This window comes from Mirounga leonina, unplaced genomic scaffold, assembly GCF_011800145.1.
Source record: "Mirounga leonina isolate KUSES-001 unplaced genomic scaffold, KU_Mleo_1.0 Mir_153, whole genome shotgun sequence".
In the NCBI taxonomy this organism is placed as follows: domain Eukaryota; kingdom Metazoa; phylum Chordata; class Mammalia; order Carnivora; family Phocidae; genus Mirounga; species Mirounga leonina.
In genome coordinates this window covers 19,757,354-19,774,531 of record NW_023270387.1, presented here as the reverse complement: position 1 = coordinate 19,774,531, position 17,178 = coordinate 19,757,354, and the positions used below count along the sequence as shown (strand labels likewise).

The 17,178-nt window shown below is 37.5% G+C and overlaps 1 protein-coding gene and 1 pseudogene across 2 annotated transcripts in view; both read left to right on the top strand.

Annotated features, from left to right (window-relative positions):
* Positions 1-7,940, top strand: part of SIAE (sialic acid acetylesterase) — a 102,750-nt gene extending 94,810 nt beyond the window's left edge. The window contains exon 10 of one of the 2 annotated variants that reach the window (XM_035009192.1): positions 6,437-7,940. In XM_035009192.1, coding sequence (XP_034865083.1) covers positions 6,437-6,523 — 87 coding nt within the window. In that variant the 3' untranslated portion in view covers positions 6,524-7,940. Of the gene's footprint in view, positions 1-101; positions 298-6,436 lie in introns of those variants that run through there. The other variant, XM_035009191.1, reaches the window with a different exon arrangement.
* A 6,337-nt stretch (positions 7,941-14,277) lies between these two features.
* Positions 14,278-16,408, top strand: LOC118013349 (annotated as a pseudogene).
* The last annotated feature ends 770 nt before the right edge of the window (positions 16,409-17,178 follow it).

Genomic DNA, 17,178 nt, shown 5'->3' with positions numbered 1-17,178 from the left:
ATCTTGGACTTTTGGGTGAAGCTAGTTTTGAGCACTTGGGGTCAGCTGGGTGATCCTGGGCTCTTTCCTGATGAATCCTCCCCTCATCTTGCTGTTTGCAGGGAGAAAGACCAGCCTCTGGGTGTTTCCGAGATCATGAGGGTGAGAAGGAAAAGGGAGCAAGATCTGGGATTTTTACCACTTTTATGTTTCTCAAATATCCTACAGCAATGGTTCTTAAAGTGTATTCCCTGGACCAGCAGCGTTAGCATCATGTTAGAGATACAAACTCAGGCCTCACCCAGGACCTACCAAATCAGAAACCCTTGGGGGTGGGGCCAACAATCTGGGTTTAACACTCTCTCCTGTGATGCTGATGCATGCTCAGGTTTGAAAACCTCTATCCTATAGGTAACAAGCAGCATATTTCATATTTTGTACTCGGAGATGTATTTTGCTTCAGAAATAAAATTTCCTTGTCATCCGTGCAATTCCCAAACAGTCTCTGAGTGTGAATGCATAAATACCCATCTCAAATCCACACAGTGTCAGGGTAGTATGGTAGTTACAACTGTATCACTGAGTGACAAGTCAATGTCTCTATCTGAAAGATGAAGATGAGAACAAAAAGCCCCAATAATTAGACAGTAATGGCTGACAGGCAAGATGGGTGCCCTCATGTCAAGGGAGAAAAATAAAATTTTAGTCAGGCCAAATGACCACAGGGAACAAAACCAGTCAGCACAGCCTGAGATGACAAGCTTGCACAAAATTCTGCAACATTTTCAAAAAAAACCCTTCGCAACGCATCCTGTCATGCTCTTCAGTGGCTGCCATATTCTGAAACGGTTACCAGAAATAGCGAGCTGTATATCCTGCTTGCCACTCTGCTCCTGAAACTTGCAGCTTGGGACCTGAGTTTGACCAATGTCCAAAAGGGCACAGAGCCTGCCCTAGACTTTTGCCTATTTAAACCCCGAGCCTGAACTTCCCTGACAGAGCTACTTTGGTTTGTAGCCCCAGGCCATGTCTCCCTGGTTTGCAAACTGCAGGGCAATGAAGCTTTTTCTTGCCTCTGGGGAGTCCTTGTATTCCAAGATGTTTTTTGTTGACAAAGAAATCAGTCCAGGGCCCGATGGCTTACCAGGGGAAATTTACCAAACATTTAAAGAAGAACTAATACCTATTCTTCTGAAGCTGTTTCAAAAAATAGAAATGGAAGGAAAACTTCCAAACTCGTTCTATGAGGCCAGCATTACCTTGATCCCAAAACCAGTGAGATCAAGGCCAGCATTACCTTGATCCCAAAAACAAAGACCCCAGACAACACCCAAAAAGGAGAATTACAGACCAATAGCCCTGATGAACACAGATGCCAAAATTCTCACCAAGATACTAGCCAATAGGATTCAATGGTACATTAAAAGGATTATTTACCATGACCAAGTGGGATTTATTCCTGGGCTGCAAGGGTGGTTCAACATCCACAAATCAATCAGTGTGATACACTACATTAATAAAAGAAAAGACAAGAACCATATGATCCTCTCAATAGATACAGAAAAAACATTTGACTAAATACAGCATCCTTTCCTCATTAAAACTCTCCATAGTATAGGGATAGAGAGAACATACCTCAATATCATAAAAGCCATCTATGAAAAGCCCGCAACGAATATCATTCGCAATGGGGAAAAACTGAGAGCTTTTCTCCTAAGGTCAGAAACATGACAGGGATGCCCACTCTCACCACTGTTGTTCAACACAGTACTAGAAGTCCTAGCCTCAGCAATCAGACAACAAAAAGAAATAAAAGCATCTGAGTAGGCAAAGAAGAAGTCAAACTCTCACTCCTCACAGATGACATGATACTCTATGTGGAAAACCCAAAAGACTCCACCCCAAAATTGCTAGAACTCATACAGGAATTCAGCAAAGTGGCAGGATATAAAATCAATGCACAGAAATCAGTGGCATTTCTATACACTAACAATGAGACAGAAGAAATGGAAATTAAGGAATGAATTCCATTCACAATAGCACCCAAAACCATAAGATACCTAGGAATAAACCTAACCAAAGAGGTAAAGGATCTGTACTCTAAAAACTACAGAACACTTACTAAGATGTTGAGGAAGACACAAAGAAATGGAAAAACATTCCATGCTCATGGACTGGAAGAATAAATATTGTTAAAATGTCTATGCTACCCAGAGCAATCTATACATTCAATGCAATCCCTATCAAAATACCATCGACATTCTTCACAGAGCTGGAACAAATAATCCTAAAATTTGTATGGAACCAGAAAAGAACCCGAATAGCCAGAGGAATGTTGAAAAAGAAAACCAAAGCTGCACAATGCTGGACTTCAAGCTACATTACAAAGCTGTAATCATCAAGACAGTATGGTACTGGCACAAAAACAGACACAGATAAATAGAAAACAATAGAGAACCCAGAATAGAGAACCCGGAACTCAATAGTCAACTATTCTTTGACAAAGCAGGAAAGAATATCTAATGGAAAAAGGACAGTCTCTTCAGCAAATGGTGCTGGGAAAATTGGACAGTCACATGTAAAAGAATGAAACTAGACCATTTTCTTACACCAGACACAAAGATAAACTCAAAATGGATGAAAGACTTAAATGTGAGACAGGAGTCCATTGAAATCCTTGAGGAGAATACCTCTTCAACCTTGGCCGCAGCAACTTCTTGCTAGACACGTCTCCAAAGGCAAGGGAAACAAAAGCAAAAATGAACTTTTGGGACCTCATCAGTATAAAAAGCTTTTGCACAGCAAAGGAAACAGTCAACAAAACTAAAAGGCAACCTATGGAATGGGAGAAGATATTTGCAAATGACATATCAGATAAAGGGCTAGTATCCAAGATCTATAAAGAACTTATCAAACTCAACACCCAAAGAACAAATAATCCAGTCAAGAAATGGGCAGAAGAGATGAATAGACATTTCTTCGGAGAAGACATCCAAATGGCCAACAGACACGTGAAAAAATGCTCCACATCACTTGGCATCAGGGAAATACAAATCAAAACCACAATGAGATATCACCTCACACCAGTTAGAATGGATAAAATTAACAAGACAGGAAACAATGTGTTGGAGAGGATGCGGAGAAAGGGGAACTCTCTTACAGTGTTGGTGGGCATGCAAGCTGGTACAGCCACTTTGGAAAACAGTATGGATGGTCCTCAAGACGTTAAAAATAGAGCTACCCTACAACCCAGCAATTGCATTACTAGGTATTTACCCCAAAGATACAAATGTAGTGATCTGAAGGGTCACCTACACCCCAATGTTTATAGCAGCAATGTCCAGAATAGAAAACCGTGGAAAGAGCTGAGATACCATCGACAGGTGAATGGATAAAGAAGATGTGATAAATAAATAAATAAATAAATAAATAAATAAATAAATAAATAAATAATGGAATATTACTCAGCCATCAGAAAGGATGAATACTTAACATTTACATCAATGTGGATGGAACTGGAGGGTATTATGCTGAGTGAAATAAGTCAATCAGAGAAAAACAAGTATCATGTGGTTTCACTCATATGTGGACTATAAGGAATAGTGCAGAGGATCATAGGGGAAGGGAGGGAAAACTGGATGGGAAGTCATCAGAGAGGGAGAAAAACCATGAGAGACTCTTAACTATAGGAAACAAACTGAGGGTTGCTGGAGGGGAGGTGGGTGGGGGCCTGGGGTAATTGGGTGGTGAGCATTAAGGAGGGCATGTGATGTGATGAACACTACATCTGAAACTAATGATGTACTATATGTTGGCTAATTGAATTTAAATAAAAAAAAGAAATCAGTAATATCAATTTCAAAGGTGGTTGTAAAAATAACATGGGATAATGCATATTTAGAAATAGTTTTTCAAGCACTCAATTCCCATAAAAGTGAGTTGTCATTAGGAATTTGGTCTGGAATTTGTTCTTAGTTTTTCACTGGACTTGAGGCTCTAAGACAGTGGTTCTCAACATTGACTGTATACCGTAATCACCCGGAGCATTTGTAAGTATTGATGCCTGGGCTCCACCCATAGAGGTTCAGATTTAATTGATCTGTGGTGCAGCGTGGGCACTGGCACATAATATAGTACAGAGTAAGTGCCCAAAGGCCATTATTGTTATGATGATGATTTTCAAATTGTAACATGAAGCCAGGCTCCACGATCTCCCTAATGACAAGGTACTCAAATTGTCAACATGTCCCTAAGAAGCATGGATCATCCTTGCTGGACCTGATACTTACAGACATCCCATCTCTAAGATATAGTGCTTAGGCTAAAAACCTTAAGTTCTCACTCTTTTTATTGCTTCCTCATATAATTACTAACTTTTATATAATGCCCTCAAAGGTCAATCTCTAACTCCTAAAATTTTGGGTATGAGGAGAAATGTGTTCTGACTAGGATTTTTATTTCCATTTTCCTATTAAGAAAACAGAAGTGCCAGGGGCACCTGGGTGGCTCAGTTGGTTAAGCGACTGCCTTCGGCTCAGGTCATGATCCTGGAGTCCCGGGATCGAGTCCCACATCGGGTTCCCTGCTCAGCAGGGGATCTGCTGCTCCCTCTGCCCTCTTCCCTCTCGTGCTCGCTCTCTCTCATTCTCTCTCTCAAATAAATAAATAAAATCTTAAAAAAAGAAGTGCCAGATCCTCAGTGACTTGCTTGAAGCATACTAATGATCAGTGACTTAGAACTCAAACCCTTCTCACCTGATCATGAGCTCATTTCTGCACACCCAAGTGTGCAGCCTTGTATATCCGCACACCTACAGCTCTAAGCGATGTGGTGGTTGAAAGTGCTTTACGCTTGATGTCTTAGCTTGTGCACAGCAATGAGAAAAGAGGAATGTTACATTATTTTTTTTCATCCTCTAGTAAATTGGAGCTCTAAACATTACCCCAAATCATATAGTTAGTAGAGGCAAAACTAGGCTATAACCCAGGACTTCTGACTATCATCTGTTTTGTTTCCATTAAACTGTATTGTTTTGCTGTAGCTTATCTTTGGGTAGCACTTTATTATTATTTAGTAAACTTAATTTATTGAATTTTTGGAGATGCAGGATGGATTTCATTGCTAACTTCAGGGGCATTTAAGAAATTACAAAGGCAGGGATGCCTGGGTGGCTCAGTTGGTTAAGCCTCTGCCTTAGGCTCAGGTCATGATCCCAGAGGTGTAGGATAGAGCCCCATGTCGGGCTCCCTGCTGAGTGTGGTGTCTGCTTGGGATTCTCAATCTCTCTCTCTCTCCTTCTGCCCCTCCCCCTAAAATAAATGAATCTTAAAAAAAATACAAATGAGCAAAAGTAAAAACACCATTTCCCCGCGATCTGGAGACTAGTAGTGGCAGTGACTATATTTCTAGATTTTTTCTATCATCTATCTATCTATCTATCTATCTATCTATCTATCTATCTATCTATCTATCTATCTATCTATCATCTATCTATCTATCTTACATGTGTATAAATATATATGCATTTAAAAAAAAACATTTTGTAACCTGCTTTTTAAAAGTACTTTATAATACATTGTCTCATTTGATTCCTATAATAATAATAACTCTGGCACTAACTGTATTTCCTTTTCTTAGATATAACAGTTTTTAAATCCTTAGGATGTGGTGTGAAGATAAGAAAATCTGCATTGCATTGTAAACTTCATATGTTAAGTTATTGGTGGTATGGCATTTAATTTCACAATAACTCGTCTCAGAAGTAGCTAACTTTTTTTCCATTTATTAGAGGAGAAAACAAATTTCTTCTGGATAACAATAGGTTAAAAAATCTTACATATCCCCTGTACCCAATTTTCACCTCTTAATAAGAAACAGAAAAACCACCTTGAATATACCATTACCAGAAATCAAAGTGCTTTACAAAGCAGTGCAGGGTAAACACCACTCAGTGTGGTGCAGATGGCGAAAATCCTAGACAGCAATAAGTTAATTTTTTACTTCTATAATCATCTAATGGTATAAAATAGGCAAACATGATCTGTGTATTTGATATCAGTTACTGCAATGATTACCTCTAGCTTTACCAGACCATCAGAGGCTTGGGATTGCTGATGATGAGAACACAGCACACAAAGAAAAGATGCTTAGAGATGAAGATAGACAAATGTTAGAAATAAAGACTGCATTAGAAATAGGAGTTCATGGAAGAAATATTCTTCTCATACAGTTGCTTTAAATCCATAATTGAATACCTGTGGTGAGAAAAAAACAACACGGTCTCTTGGAAATTTTAGGGGATGCCTTGATTCTAGTAGTCAGGAAATAAACAGCAAGAAAGGAGAGAACCATACAGATTTGTATGTAGTCCTAAATGTATTCTGAGGGGCCAGCACAGTTATGAAAAATGGGGTCACTGAGACTGGGAGACTGGAGGTCTGTTTATATAACACACAGGCAGAACCTCCTGGGATGCAGTCACTTCGGAGCCCGGAGTCTGTGCTGAAGGAGCAATTAGAGTCTTGGTGTCCTCCTCTGCTGTGAAGCATGGTTTGTCTCCCAGGTGTGTTAATTTTCCTTTTATCTTCAGCTTGGGAAACTTAAGAGTCTTATGCCAGCCTTCAAATATCTGATAGCCAACAACCCGTCATCCTCACCACCGCCACCATTTGTTACTACAATCCACATCATCGGTTACTACTATTATGGCTACTACTCAATGTTATTCTTCAGTAGGCATAATCAATTAGGCTGAAACTGTTTATTTTAAATGTTTCTGAAACAAATGAAAATACTTTACTAAAACAAACCAGAACTTCAGTAGAGGGATGTTAAGTTTATAAGGAACACTGAACTTGTTACCCTGTACCTGTAGATGGCCACTGTGGAATGGCGGGAGGTTGAGGGATGTAAGAGGATGTAAGAGGTAGAATTATAAGAACTCTTCATGCATATTCTTATTCACAAAGGGAAAATGTTCATAAGAAAATTTACTTTTAGAGATTATATTCAGCGATATCTTACTCATGAAAATGTTGCTAATGACTTTTATTTTTATTTATTTTTTTAAGATTTTATTTATTTATTTGTCTGAGAGAGAGAGAGAGCACACAAGCAAGGGGAGGGAGAAGCAGACTCTGGACCCTGGGATTATGACCTGAGGGAGGGCAGACGCTTAACTGACTGAGCCACCCAGGCATCCCGCTAATGATTTTTAGACTTTTTATTTTGAGATAGTTACAGAGTCAGGTGCAGTTGAAAGAAATAGTGGGGAGAGATCCTGTGTACCCTTCATACAGTTTTCCTCAATGGTAACATTTGCATAATTATACTGCAACATCACAATACCACACACCCATGCTGCCATATACAACCTGTGGATTTCATTCAGATTTCCCCCGTTTTACTTGTACTCATTTGTGTGTGTGTGTGTACATTTAGTTCAATGCAATTTTATCTCATGCATAGGCTCATTATCCACCCACAGTTCAGATAAAAACACTTATATGTCTTCATATTCTGATTTTCAAAATAATGGTTTGGTTTCTTATTATCCTCCAAAGGTGACCAGTTATTTTTCTTTAGAATCATTATACTCTCATCACTTTAAACATATTTTATGTGTCATTACAATTATTATCCTTTTGTTGCTCAAATTTTCTATCTTTGGCCTGTGGAATTCTCTTCAGTTTGTCTCTTGAGTCTTTGACAGGAGTGCTCCTAGTCTCTAATACTAATTTTTATCTGTTACGACAAGATGTTCTGAGCTCATCTCATATATTTCATTCTTCAGATCAGGAATCGATCATTTCTCCAGGAAATATGCTTTATTTTAGTAGTGAAATGGAATTTCAAGACAGTAAATAGGTGCTAGAGAGGCTCATTGCTTCTGGGTTGGTTATTGTTTCTAGGTCTTTTCAGAAAGAACCAGGAAGTTTCGGGCTACATGGTTCTCAAAGGATCTCTTATTAAAAAAGACCAATAATTTCACTGGGATATGTTTTGATACTTATTTTGGGGCAATTTTCTTAGGTGTGATGATTCTTTTCAATATGTCACTTCAAAAAAATTTTTTTGACACTAGGAAAAGATCCATGAATTATAGTCTTTATTATCTATTCTGCCCTTTGCTTTGGTTTTCTCCTTTGTAGCTCCTACTCTATGTGGAGTAGATTTTCTTTGTCTGGTGTCTGTATTTGTTGCTTTCCCATAAACCCTCTTCATTTCTTTTCTCTCTCTTATTTCTTACCCCGCTTTTCACCTTCTATTTCTCCTAAGGTATTATCTGTTGTGTTTATTAGCTCTTCTGCTACTTCTAATTCAGTCATATTTCTAAATTATTTTTTCTTTTATTTCTAATAATTTCTTGGGTTCTCTTGCCCAATTTGTAAGTTTTTCTAATTCTGACTTTTGTTGTTCTCTCATACCTTGTAACATTTTCATGTATTTTAGTTCATTTTGAAATAATGTAATAGTATGCATTTATTTGTAGTCATGGGCAATGGAATGAGTTGTGTTCCCCCCAACCCCCAAATTCATATGTTGAAGGCTTAACACTCAATGTGACTGTATTTTGAGACAGAACCTATATAAGGAGGTGATAAAGGTTACATTAGGCCACATAAGGGGGGGGGTGTCCTAATCTGATAGGGCTGGTGCCATTCGTAAGACAAGGAAGAGCTCACTCTCTCCCCAATGTGAGGAAATACTGGAAAGGCAGCCACCTGTAAACCAGGAAGAGTCCTCACGAGACATCACCTATGTAGGAACTCTGAATTCCAGAACTATGAGAAAATATACTTCTGTTGCTTAAGTGACCCATTCTGTGGTATTTTGTTATGGTATCCTAAGCAGACTAATGCAATATGTCTTTGTGGTTTGCTCCACATTTTCTGTCAGAAAATTTTTCTTTTTACTTATAATTTTATATGGAATTTCTTTTTGATTCTTTTCTAGTATTCGTTTTTATATCAAATTAGTTTTTTTTCTGACTACATACCTGTAGAACTCCCTATTCTGTTGCTTTTGTGAGGTGTTAAAAAATATGATGACTTTACTGTCTGAGATCTCCTGGCTCTGTCCCCTTTCTACATTTATCTGGACCTTTTCTTTCTTTTGTCTCTATCTGCCTTGTTCTGTTTAGTTTGGGTTTTATTCCTACTCTTGTAGGGAGATTTGGTTGCTTTATGTTGAGAGTTCATAGTCTGAAAACTGTAGTTCCTTCAGATCTTAGTATGGAGTAATTTAAATTCACACACTATTGGAGAATGCAAAATCCCTTCCAGTTTTAGGTGCTATTTTCAAATTGGCCTTTTGAGAGTTACTTGGAATACCGATTAGTTGTTTTGGAGTTTCAGGTTTGCCAGATGTCCTGTTGCTTCCTTCTGTTTCTTCCTGCACAGATGCTGATACTAAGCAGATTTTAAGCTCTTGGTGGTTTGTGCCCATCTGCTTGTGTTTGGAGGTAAAGGGGATAACATATCACTTATTTTTGTCATAGATGTTGTTAATGGGATTATGCTTGCTATTTAGTTATGCTTTTTTTTAATGGGGGTATCCAGGAAGACTATAAAACCATGACCCAATCTCCCTCAAATCCTCTAAGATTTTCTCCATGCTATTTCATTATTTATATTAAGAAGACTAATCATTTGAAGAATATTTACACAAGTAGGACATATTTGTTGAATGTACCTTTCAGAAAAATATAATCTTGGTATATGTCAAAGATGACATATTCAATAGGAACATTCATAGAAAATACATTCTCTAGTATTCTGAACATGCTGCAAGTATTCTTGAACAGGAAGCATTAAGAATATTGGTACTTAACATTGAATGAGTGCTTACTATATTCCAGGCATATATTCTTATGAATATATTCTTTTGTTTCTCTTGGTCTTTCCCTCTCTCTTCCTTCCAGGCTTTGGAACTCCATGAAAGGCCAGCTAAGTGAAGTTAAATAGTTATGATTTATGGTTTTGGCCATGACAAATAACTTACATTGGGCTTGCCATCTTACCAAAAGCAATTAAAAAACTAGACAAAATATGTAAAATAATTGTTTTAAAGTAATACAGTAACAGTAGGGGATTTTATCACCCCATTGACATCAATGGATAGATCATCCGTAGAAAATAAAAAAGGAAATATTGGCTTTGAATGACATATGAGACTAGATGGACCTAACAGATTTATACAGAACATTCTACTCCTAAACAGCAGAATACACATTCTTTTCAAATCCACATGGAATATTCTTCAGGATAGATCACATGTTAGGGCACAAAACAAGTCTCAATATATTCAAAAAGATTGAAATCATATCACATATCTTTTCTGACCATAATGGTATAAAACTAGAAACTGATCACAAGAAAAAATCTGGAAAGAACAAAACTACATGAAGGCTAAACAACACGATACCACTGAATGGGTCAACCAAGAAACCAATGAGGAAATAAAAAAATACTTGGAGAAAAACAAAAATGAAAACACAACATTCCAAAATCTTTGGGATGTAGCAAAAGTGGTTTTAAGACGCATTTATAGCAATTCAGGCCCTTGTTTCTTTAAAACAAGAAAAATCTCAAATACACAACCCAACTTACACCTAAAGGAGCTAGAAAAAGAACAAACAAAGCCCCAAACCAGGAGAAGGGAAGAATTAATAAAGATTAGAGTAGAAATAAATAAAAAAACAATAGAATAGATAAATGAAAACAGGAGCAGTTTCTTTGAAAAGATCAACAAAATTGATAAACCTTTAACCATAGTCAGCAAGAAAAAGAGAGGACTCAAATAAATAAAATTAGAAATGAGGGAAAAGAAATAACAACTGACACCACAGACATACAAAAGATTATAAGAGGTAATTACGAAAAAGTACCTGCCAACAAATTGGACAACCTAGAAGAAATGGATAATTTCTGGAAATATACAACAGTCCAAAACAGAATCAGAAGGAAATAGAAAATTTGAACAGACTGATTACTAGCAATAAATATTGAATCAGAAATTAAAAAAAAAAAACTTATGATATACAAAATCCAGGGCCAGATGGCTTCACAGGTGAATTCTACCAGACATTTAAAGAATATTTTATACCTGTTCTTCTTAAACTATTCCAAAAAGTAGAAAAGTAAGGAAAGCTTCCAAATTCATTCTATGAGGCCATCATTACCCTGATACCAAAACAGATATACTACAAAAAAGAGAGAACTATAGGCCAGTATCTCTGATGAACAAGGATCCAAAAATTTTAAACAAAATACTAGCAAACCAAATCCAACAATACATTTAAAAAAAATCATTCACCACAATCAAATGGGATTTATTTTAGGAATGCAAGGGGTGGTTCAATATTAATAAATCAGGCAAGGTAGTACATCACATCAATAAGAGAAAGGATAAAAATGATATGATCATTTCATCTATTATTTTAAAAAGTCTTCTTTCCCCCAATTCTCACTCAACTCACCTTTTGAACCTCTAATTACACATATGTTGGACCATTTAGCATTGTTCTAAAGATTTTGGTTCCTATATTCCTCTTTATTATTATTTTTTTCTATATGTATTTTAGTATGGATTATTTCTGTTGATCTGTTTTGCTTTCAATATCCTTTCTTTGGTTGTGTCCAGTCTGCTATTAAACCAACCTAATGAATTCTTTATTTCTAATATTTTCAGTTTTAAGGTTTTTTTTGAAATTTTCCTTTTTTTATTGTTTTTATAAATCTGTTGGGATTTTCTATCTGTTAGTCAATTTGGTATTTCTTTTGTCTAAATTTCCATAAATAATTATAGTAGTTAAAGTCTTTGTCCACTAATTGCAACATTAAAGTCACATGTGGATCTGCTTTTACTAACCATTTTTACATCTTGATAATGGGTCATATTTTTTGCTTCTTTGTATTTCTAGTAATTTTTTATTTTATGATGCTGGAATTGTAAATATATTATAGAGACAGTGGATTATGTTGTTCTTCTCTACAGATTGTTGCATTTTGTTCTGGGATGCAGTTAATTTACTAGCAGATCACCTTGATCCTGCTGAGACCTGGATTTAGCCTTTGTTATGATGGGTCTAGTTCCATTTTGTCCTTAGTCTGATGGCTTAGTTCTCACTCTTAGGGTATAGATTTCAGGGGTCTCATTTTTTTTTTTTCAGGGGTCTCATCTTAATGTCTGGTTTGTTCATCAAAACTTCTCCACTCTCACTAGGCCAGAAGTCTAATAGCTCCCCAGTACTGTGCATCCTCTGTGACCTCTATTCAGTTCCTAGACTCCAAACAGCTGTTGTGTTCTAGACATCTGGAGTCTTGCCATGCACAGACAAAATTTAGAATTCAGCTATTAACTCAAAGGAGTTCTTGATGCGCATGCCTGAGGGTTCTTTTCTTTGGCTTTTTCCTCTCCATGCCTTGCCCCACAGATTCCAGCTGTCCTGGCATCCATGAACACTGATCTTTTGTATTCCAGCTCAGCAGGAGGGCTTATAGGCCCACGGACTAGGAGAAACTGGAAGCCTGGAGACCTAAATTCAATCTGTGACCTTGGGCAGATGGCTTTACTTCTCGGGATCTCCTTAGTGTCTTTGTATGTAAGATGGGGGTAAATATTAGTTCTGTGGATCCGAAAGTTGATGAGATTGTAATCACTTGGGAAAATTAAAAAAATACAGCTACTGTACTCATACCCATACAGATTCTGATACAGAAGGTTTGGGTGGGGAGCCCAGAATTTCTTTTTAATAAACACTCTAAGTAATTGTGTTGCTCAGCCAGGTTTGGGAAATACTGGATTTGATAATTTCCCAAGTCTTTTCAGGTCTAAAATTCTGTTAGTGTGTGGGCTTGATATTAAAGTAACTATAGCTCTGAGAGATCAAGTCATAGGATAGACATTTTGTCAAGGCAGAAGCTGGTATGAAGAGAAAAAACAAGAAAAAGACAAAAGCAACAGAAGAGGAAGAACAAATTTGGATGTGTCCCTACACTGAGAATCTGATCCACTAGGATTCAATTTGAGAGCACCAAGAAGCTAGAAAGCCAGTAGAGAATAGTGGTCCAAGAAAAATGGGTGGAAGGCAGGGACAGTCAAAGGGAGTTCTGACCAGTTAGTAATTTAGAAAAAGGCTGTTCTTGGCAGAGGTTGGGAACATTTACCTGATAGATATTGTACCATTAAACTTATACTCCATGGGAAGAGAGGGTTAGGGGATCAGAGAAGTCTACCTTCTTTTTTGAGCTAGATGTAGTGCAATTATTCCTAGAATGAATTGGGATATGAATAGATTATTGAATATCCTACCCTAATTTATGATAACCCTTTGTGTTAATCTTTCCTTATTCTTGCCACTTCTTTTTATTAAAGTTATTGCATAACTTTATTGCATATTGCATAAAGTAACAAATAAGTTACTTTACAAGAGTTTGCCAGATCCAAGAAGGCAAGGACCCTAGCTTTATGGATTTTCAGTAACTTTCATCAGGAGGAAGCTTAGTCTAGTGGTTACAAAATAGAGGCCTGGAGTCAGACAGACCTAGGCATGTGGGCTCTGAAACAAATTGTCTGTGAGCAACTTATGTTTAAAATGAGTATTATTATTGTGAGGAATTAATAAGGATATATTTATATAGTGTTTTGGATTCTTGGCAGCCAGAAGTCAGTAGAAGGGTTCTGTGTCAGGTACATTACTATGTATTCAAGAAATAGTAATGATGATAATTTTTTTCACAATGATTTTTCTTTTAATAGTACTGGATAAATATTTGTTAAAGTAATTGTCTTTATGAGCCAAATCAAGCAATATCAAGGGTATAAACAAACATTTCTTATTCCTTTGGGAAAGTAATCTCTGATGAAATGTTTTCAGGGAATCTCTGTCTTAATTATCAGGCCACTGAGATCTGTAATCCTAATAAAACTCCTTATTCTCCTGTTGTCCTCTGGTCAGGAAAAGGCACTGTCTCTTTCCTTATAGCTAGAGGGGCTTTTGGGCAAATTAACAACTGGAAATCATGTTCTTCAGTGCAGAAAGGCCTGAAAGATAACTTAAGAGTTTCTGATCCTTTGCACCAGACTGAGAGGAGAGAGTTCTTAGCTCAACCTATCATTTTCTTTCTTTTTTTTTAAGATTTTTTTAAAATTTACTTGAGAGAGAGAATGAGAGAGAGAGAGAGAGACCACATGAGAGGGGGGAGGGTCAGAGGGAGACACAGACTCCCTGGTGAGCAGGGAGCCTGATGCGGGACTCAATCCAGGGACTCCAGGATCATGACCTGAGCCGAAGGCAGTCGCTTAACCAACTGAGCCACCCAGGCGCCCTCAACCTATCATTTTCTATTCATTATGGTAATTTTTGGGTTCCAGAACAATGTGGTCAAGAAACAGTAGAGAATAATAGCTTTATAGATCTGAACTAAAGGAAGGTGAGTATGTTCCTAACCCTGGTGAGTCAGGTAACCTAGTGGTTATGAGTCAAATGTGAAAGACTGCCAAAGTTTACCTTCAGGCTGCACCTCAGTATTTTGGGGACTTCCACTAGGTACCTAACTCCTTTGTCTCATGTGCAAATTGGGATAATAATATTGTGACATAGCTTTTAGTACATAGCCTCTCATAGGAACACCTTAAATAAGTGTTAGCTTTAAAAAATGATCATTAAACCACTTGATCTAGGGGAGACTGGAAAAATGTGGCCTCACCTTCTTGGTTGACAGCAGTGGCCCAGTTGTGGGGGTTCTGAGAAGTCACAGTGTCTTCTCACAGGACCCTCTTCAGGGAAGAGGCTTAGGTGTCAGCAATGGAAGCATAGGCAGGAGAGAGAAGGACAGAAAATGGACTAATTTAAATATCTAAAAAACATCTATATGGATATGAATAAATTACTGCTTTCTCTCTGGAGGCAAAGTTTAGACTCTAACTGTTCTCTCTGGAAGTTAAAGTCACTTGAGGTATAAGACAGATCCATTGCAAACAGTAAAAACCTTCCTAACATACTAATGTTCAAATCTCTCTCTGTGGATTCCATTCTCCAAAGTGGGGGATGGATACTGAGAGAGTGGTGGTGTTTCTTTCTAACTGGTTCTCTTTTCTTTTCCCCAGACTGCCCTTCCTCCACCCATCCCCAAGAGGAAAATGGCAGCTAAGAACTTTTCTGTGACAGAGTTTATCCTTGCAGGCTTAACAGACCAGCCGGGACTCCAGATCCCTCTCTTCTCCCTGTTTCTAGGTTTCTACATGGTCACTCTGCTGAGGAATCTGGGACTGATAACCCTGATTGGGTTGAATTCTCGCCTACACACCCCCATGTACTTTTTCCTCTTCAACCTCTCCTTGATAGATTTGTTACTCCACGACCATCACCCCCAAAATGCTGAAGAATTTTGTCTCAAAGAAGAACATCATCTTGCACGCAGAGTGTATGACTCCACTCTTTTTCTTCTGCTTCTTCGTCATTTCTGAGTCCTTCCTCCTGTCAGCCATGGCATATGACTGCTATGTTGCCATCTGTAAACCACTGGTGTACACTGTCACCATGTCTCCTCAGGTCTGTTTATTCCTTTTGTTGGGGGTCTATGTGATGGGATTTTCAGGGACCATGGTCCACATGGGAAGCATAGCAAGTCTGACTTTCTGTGCTGACAATTTTGTCAATCATTCATGTGTGACATCCTTCCTCTCCTTGAGCTCTCCTGCAACAGCACTTATGTGCACGAGCTGGTGGTCTTTGTCCGTGTGGCCATTGACATTGGAATGCCCATTGTCACCATCTTCATCTCTTATGCTCTGATTCTCTCCAGCATTCTCCACATTCACTCCACTGAGTCCAGGTCCAAAGCTTTCAGTATGTGCAGCTCTCACATAATTGTGGTATCTCTTTTCTTTGGTTCTGGGGATTTCATGTATCTCAAACCACCTTCCATTTTGCCCCTTAGCCAAGGGAAAGTGTCCTCTCTGTTCTATACCATTGTAGTGCCCATGTTAAACCCACTGACCTATAGTTTGAGGAACAAGGATGTCAAAGTTACCTTGAGGAAAACCTTGGAAAGAAAAATTTTTGAGAGTGTAGTATATAGAGAAGGAGATACAGTGCTTTGTTAGTGTGTGTGTGTTTTAAATGAGGGATCCAAGTTCCAGTTTTTTTTTCCTCTTCTGTAAAGAAAGAGAATTTTAAGTCTTTATGTTTGGATGAATGCTTAATGCATATCTATTTTCTTTGTCCCTTGACCTACCTTGACTATTCCAAGACTGTCTTATGCATTTTTTCTATAATCACAAATCATTTAATCTTGTATGGGGCTTATAAACCATTTTATCTAACCTTCTCATTTAATAGACATTGGAAACTTAGAAATATTATGTATGTTTTCCAGGGCCTTACACCTAACTGGTTCCACAAGGGGGACTAGAATCCAGACCCTTGAGAATTCTAATCTACATTGTTTTCCTTTCTACCACATTTACTTGCTTTATTGCTGCCCTTGCAGATTTCATTTTGAAAGTATGATATTTTAGCATTTTACTATCTGATTCTATATATAGTAATTTAATGTAACTTCTCAATAAATAACTTTAAAAAAATAACTTTTTAATATTACATTTTTTTTCTTTTTTAAAGTTTTTATTTTAATTCCCGTTAGTTAATAGACAGTGTTATACTAGTTTCAGGTGTACAATATAGTGAATCAACAGTTCCATACATCACCCTGTGTTCATCACAATAAGTGCACTCCTTAATCCCATCACCTATTTCACCCATTCCCCCACACTTCCTTCTGGTAACCATCAGTTTGTTTTGTACAGTTAAGAGTTTGTTTCTTGCTTTGTCTCTCTCTCTCTTATTTTTTTCCCTTTGCTTGTTCATTTTGTTTCTTAAATTCCGCATATGAGTGAAATCATATGGTATTTATGTTTCTCTGACTGACTTATCTTGCTTAGCATAATACTCTCTAGCTCCATCCATGTCATTGCAAATGGGAAGATTTCATTCTTTTTTGTGGCTGAATAGTATTCCACTGTATATATATACCACATCTTCTTTATCCATTCATTAATCAATAGACACCTGGACTGCTTCCATGTCTTGGTTATTGTAAATAATGCTGCTATAAACATACAGGGTACATGTATCCCTTTGAATTAGTGTTGTATTCTTTTGGTAAATACCCAGTAGTGCAGTTGCTAGATCA